At 37.7% G+C, this 6,055-nt stretch overlaps 1 protein-coding gene across 1 annotated transcript; it reads right to left on the bottom strand.

Moving 5' to 3' along the window:
* Window positions 1-2,579: 2,579 nt before the first annotated feature.
* Window positions 2,580-3,407, bottom strand: LOC136248030 (uncharacterized). The gene has a single exon (XM_066039847.1). It carries the CDS (start codon window positions 3,405-3,407, stop codon window positions 2,580-2,582), a length of 828 nt encoding a protein of 275 aa, XP_065895919.1.
* Between the last annotated feature and the right edge of the window lie 2,648 nt (window positions 3,408-6,055).

Below are 6,055 nucleotides of genomic sequence, written 5' to 3'. Positions count from 1 at the left end.
ACCCATTCCATTACAGCTGCATAATTCATGTCCAGCTTATCAAATAGCAGGGAGGCAAATTAATTTAAGCTTTTTATGATAGGCCATGGCATAAGTGGTATGATTACTTGGAGCGTATGAACTTTTACATCAACAAGTACACAGAAAAATTTTCAACTACAGTAGGGACCATAGTACATCAATAAAAAGTACTGAAACAAGTTGGAGTTGTGCACGATATTAAATCACAGTAAAACATTTAAGAAGTGTTATATCCCTACTGTGATCAAGATACCATAATGGAAATGCACAGTAGGGATATAACATTTCTTATTATTTTTACTGTGATTTAACATTGTGCACTACTCCATCTTGTGAATCAGTACTTTTTATCGATGTGCTATGGTCCCTACTCTGAAAATTCCAAGTTTTTGTGTATTTTTTTGTTAGCTTTTTTGTAAATAATTATTATGACTGGTAAACCCACGCATACCACATCTAAAATGACACTGCGTGTCCCAGCTACAGTGTATCTATTATCGTCTGAAAAGTGAAGTATCCATTACAATTCGTTGTCTGTTATGTTCAACCTGTTGCACAACAGTAAGGACCAAGAACTGTTCAAAAGCACCTCTGCAATGAAAATAAGCAGTACAAAAAATACGGACAATTTCTGGGAAGCCATCAAGTGCTACCGCCATATCAACACTTTTCGTTATCAGCAAAGATGAATGGGACACAAAGCAGGACACTATGTACTACGGTATCCCAAAAGACACCACTCAGGCTAAAACGATGTCGAACAGTGAAAAAATCAAGCCCATAGTCTTAGCCAGTATTGAATTAAACTTGTCTAAAAGGCATCAGTCAGTTACCCAGTCAGTAGAAATTTTTTTTACAAATTCTGTAGCAATTGGTTGAAAGCATTTTGGGTTGATCTGAAAGCTTGTTAGGATTTAGTTTTACCTAAGCAATACTGCCTCATGAGCCATCATCCTGAAAACTTGAGGCTGGTTTTTTGGTGATGTTATTTCATGGGCCATGCCTACTCCTTTGTGGTCCCTACTATACAGTACTATCATACTGTATGATGTAGGTTTTCCTCCCCAAGAACCGTTTACTGAAATGACAAGACAAGCTCTATCTTTAGTGTTTAAGTTGAACTGCTCACCTGTGACTGGTTGTAAATGGGGTCCAATTTCAACCTCATGATATACCTCCGTAGCTGTCAAATCACACATCCCATTGTGATGAATTGGTGGAAAGCCACCCTTGGGACATGTCAAACATTCAGAAATAAAATAAAAGAATGTTCAACAGAGAACATTGTTCCACAGCAGGGCCGGTGTAAGCACTACGGCCACTACAGCCACTGCCGTAGCAGATTTTCACAGCCCAAGCCAGTCATGTGAGCGCATGCCTAGCTAAGCTAATATAGCTACACACTAATAAGGTAGCTCCGTACAGTAGTTACGTATAGTAGTTACGTCGTGCATATTCATGCATCTAATGATTGAAGCACGTGATGACCAGTGCGGTGTACGTTCTTCCAGCTCAACTGAAAGGTAGGTTATTATTATTATTGGGGGACAGGTAAGAAGGCAAAACATTTAAAAACCTGATCAATTGTATAAACGAAATTATACTTTACAACATACAGAAAGGTAGTGTGACAGCTAGGGAAGTCACAAGTCAGTGTATGTATGAAGCAATATCTTAAAATCAACTCTTGTAAAGGTGCTAAAATTGCTTCAGAATGTTGTTTACAAATACTAAAAATTCAAAATTTTCTGGGGGGGGGGGGGGGGGGCATGCCCCCAGACCCCCCTAGAGGGTTCGCAGCACAGTCACTCATCATACTTCACACACTCATCACAATCCCTGAATCAAAACCTGGCTTGTTGCCTAACCAGCCACTAACAGCTTCCACCAGCCCTGCACAGGCACGATGTCGAGGGTTCCTGGCTGGATTCCATTCATACCTAAGAGCATGCAACTACATCATGGAAAGCAGTTTTGTGTAGGGTGAAATTGTGTTCTTGCAATGGCAGAATAGTTCGCCTATTTTAGCTTCATTTTCAAAAGCTGGCTAACTCAATAGATTTCTTCAAACTAAAGCTGACTCCTTCTAATAAGTTGGCTTTGTGGGAAAAAGTTTGCAAATTGCAAGGCAAGATTCTTAGCTATAGATATGAAATACACCATAATATTATATAGATACAGTATATTATGGAAATTGATAATGGTAGTTTTGGAATCTGTAGAGTGAACAGGACATGCTAGAAATGTCTGGAAATAACTTGAAAGTGCAGCAAATTTGAGGTCAATCAGTGCCATGGTTCAGGAGTTATTAATAACTTTACCATGGATAAACAGACAGCTTTTCAGTAATTATAGCTACGTATATACAGTGTACGTTTGTTTTCTGTGGTTACAACAGCATAACAAATCTGTAACGATATTAAACTTGACTAAAATGCTAACATTATGCAGAATATAGTGACTTTAAACATATCTACAGTCTTTTCTGTCTCCTAGGTTGAGGTAAACCCCATACATCATATAGGGAATAGCACTTTAATTTTTTTTCTGTTGGCAATTTATATAGCACTAGTACTGATCACTGGCATTGGAGTGGCACTAGTGTTGGTTGCTGGCATTGTAGGTGTACTAATATTGATCCCTGCAGTAGAACTAGCATTGGTTCCTTTCATTGTAGTAGTACTTGTCTTGGTCACTGGTATTGTAGTAGTACTAATGTTGGTCACTGGCGTTGTAGTAGCACTAGTGCTGGTCACTGTCATTACAGTAACACTAGTGCTGGTTATTGTAGTAACACTAGTGTTGGTCACTGGCATTGTAGTAGCACTAGTGTTGGTCACTGGCATTGTAGTAGCACTAGTGCTGGTCACTGGCATTACAGTAATACTAGTGCTGGTCATTGTAGTAGCAGTAGTGTTGGTCCCTGACATTACAGTAATACTAGTGCTGGTCATTGTAGTAGCACTAGTGTTGGTCACTGGCATTGTAGTAGCACTAGTGTTGGTCACTGGCATTGTAGTAGCACTAGTGCTGGTCACTGGCATTACAGTAATACTAGTGCTGGTCATTATAGTAGCACTAGTGTTGGTCACTGGCATTGTAGTAGCACTAGTGTTGGTCACTGGCATTGTAGTAGCACTAGTGTTGGTCACTGGCATTACAGTAACACTAGTGCTGGTCATTGTAGTAGCAGTAGTGTTGGTCACTGGCATTGTAGTAGCACTAGTGTTGGTCACTGGCATTGTAGTAGCACTAGTGATGGTCACTGGCATTACAGTAATACTAGTGCTGGTCATTGTAGTAGCAGTAGTGTTGGTCACTGGCATTGTAGTAGCACTAGTGTTGGTCACTGGCATTGTAGTCACGCTAGTGTTAGTCACTGACATTATAGTAATACTAGTGCTGGCTGGGCATTGTAGTAGCAGTAGTGTTGGTCACATGCATTGTAGTAGCACTAGTGTTGATCACTGGCATTGTAGTAGCACTAGTGTTGATCACTGGCGTTTTAGTAGCACTAGTGTTGGTCACTGGCGTTGTAGTAGCACTAGTGTTGGTCACTGGCATTGTGATAGTACTAGAGTTGGTCACTGGCATTGTGATAGTACTAGTGTTTGTCATTGGCAATCCAGGTTCATATTCTGGATTCACACTTATGCAATGTAATATAGAATGTACTATAAGTATACATAAAATCAAGAGTTCATAATTATCATGGACTCTAATTATTTGTGCGCATGTATATTCTAAACTGAACCACACAAACACTGTATACATTAGTGCTGAAACGAATAGCAATTTTTAGTATTCGAATAGTTGTGAACAAAACGACCGAATATTCGATTATTTTTTAAGCTTATACTTCTATTGAATAAGTACTGTAATCTTTCGTTAGGGAGTAAGGTAAAGCCTAAGAGCTATTTCTATCTTTTCTAAAATAGAATTTTTACAGCATAAAAACATCACTTCATTCACAATCTTAAGTATCAAGGCTGGCTTTCCCATCTGAATATAGTGTACAAAGTGCTAACGATTATTTGAATAGTGTGCTAACGAATCGAATAGTGTCTTGCAGACCGAATAGTCAAATAACTGAATAATCATTTCAACACTAGTATACATACAGTCTTAAGCTTGCTGTCTTTACTCTGAATTAAAGTTTATGTATTTTGTACAGTGAAACCTTGCCACCTCTTTAATGTGACCACTTCTATCTCAAACATGGCTAAAGTAAATTTGATAATTAAATCATTGAGGCCAACACTTCATTTATCTTCCATTACGGTAATGTCTTCTTTATACACGGAAACCATACTGAGGCATGGATTTTCCGTATTTGACACTTTCCTTACAGAAGCATAGTTAGATATCACCAAACTATTTGAAGTGCTTAGCTATCAGTGTTGGGCAAGTTACTTGTTAAAAGTAACTAGTTACATATTACATATTACTTGCCACTGAACTATTTAGTTACAGCTATATATTACCCATAAAATAAAGTAACTATGATAATATTACATATTATATTACTTTGTGTCCACAGCCTTAAGCTGTCACGTGTGAAACTACCACCTTATCACGTGACATGATTGCGTTGTTGGACAATGTGCAAATCTTGGCTATAAGTAAGAAACGGGTGAAAAAGCTTCATTCAGTAGGCTTCATTACTTCATTGTGGCTAGGAATTATTCAGTGGATTAGTAATGAGATTAGTAACTTCGTTACTTGTAGCAATAATATTACATAATATTAGATTCATTACAGTAACTATCTTACTTAGGTATCGCATTACATTTGTAAGTAAAGTAACTTGAGTAATTTTACCTGTTTTTATAGCATATTTCGTTATAATTATTACTTAGTTACCACAAAAGTAATAATATTACATAACGCGTTACATAAGCAACGTGTTACTCCCAACACTGTTAGCTATGCTACTACGATTGTGAGACGGAGTAGATATACTGTACCCATAGCTGCACTTACTTGTGCATTAAAATAAATCGCTGGGGCCAAGTCCTTCAACAATCAAAATGTTCTGCCAGCTCTTACTTATCAGAGTACATGTGGTGACCATATATATAATCACTTAATGATCTAGGCATCTAGCTCAACCCAGCTACAGTTTAGCTGTACAAACCAAAACATTGAACCACCCCTATAATTTATTGTGCAGCTCACTCGAGGTAATCAGCATGATTAAGATACTCTAATAAAGTAGTTGCAGGAATATTGCTATAACAAAATGCAGTGGGTATTAGCTTTATAGTGGCTGGGGGTTAGTATGATTAATATCAAGATTAGAATAAATAATCTTGCTAGAACATTTGCAATTGTCGGGTCATGATGTGGTTTTGGATGGGTTGTTAATTAACACTGATGTAGGTGCATATACAGTATGCTTAAACAGGAAAACTTACATTTGATCAAAGCCATCTACATATCAGAAGAAAACACATTGAGATAATTGTACTATAGGGAGTTTTAGACTTTTTGTCTTCTTCTTCTTCCACTTCAGGTGTTTATCTAAACTATTGAATTTGCAGCTTTGACCCTTGCATCCACACTGATATTTTGAGATGTTATCTCTTAATTCTTCTACAGTGAATTTAACAATGACTCCTGTTTTGACCATTAAATTCGTTGCCACATCAACAGCCACACTTATACTATCCTCCCTTGCATGTGTCCCTATTTGCAAAAATGCTCAAACCTGTGTATGTACATGAAAAATGAGATACAGCAAAGACAGGCTAAACTTTTCTGACAGTGTACCTGATGGTGGTTCTCCAAGCAATCAGCTAATTCAATCAAATTGTTGCCAAATTTTGTCCAGAATTTGTCACAAACCACGTCTAGATCAGGCATTTCATCCAGCAAAATTGTTTCATTTTTATGCTGAAGCTGATCCAATTGTGGAGCTAGCTTCTTGAAAGCAGTCCAAATAAACTCCTGGCTAACGTCAATAAGAGAAGCAACCTACATAGTAAGCCACTAATGTTTGACCACCATAGGTTCGGACGTGGTTTTTCTTTAA

The sequence above is a fragment of the Dysidea avara genome, chromosome 2, assembly GCF_963678975.1.
Source record: "Dysidea avara chromosome 2, odDysAvar1.4, whole genome shotgun sequence".
Lineage (NCBI taxonomy): Eukaryota > Metazoa > Porifera > Demospongiae > Dictyoceratida > Dysideidae > Dysidea > Dysidea avara.
Note: the sequence above shows the minus strand (reverse complement) of the source record. Positions and strands in the feature narration are given on the sequence as shown.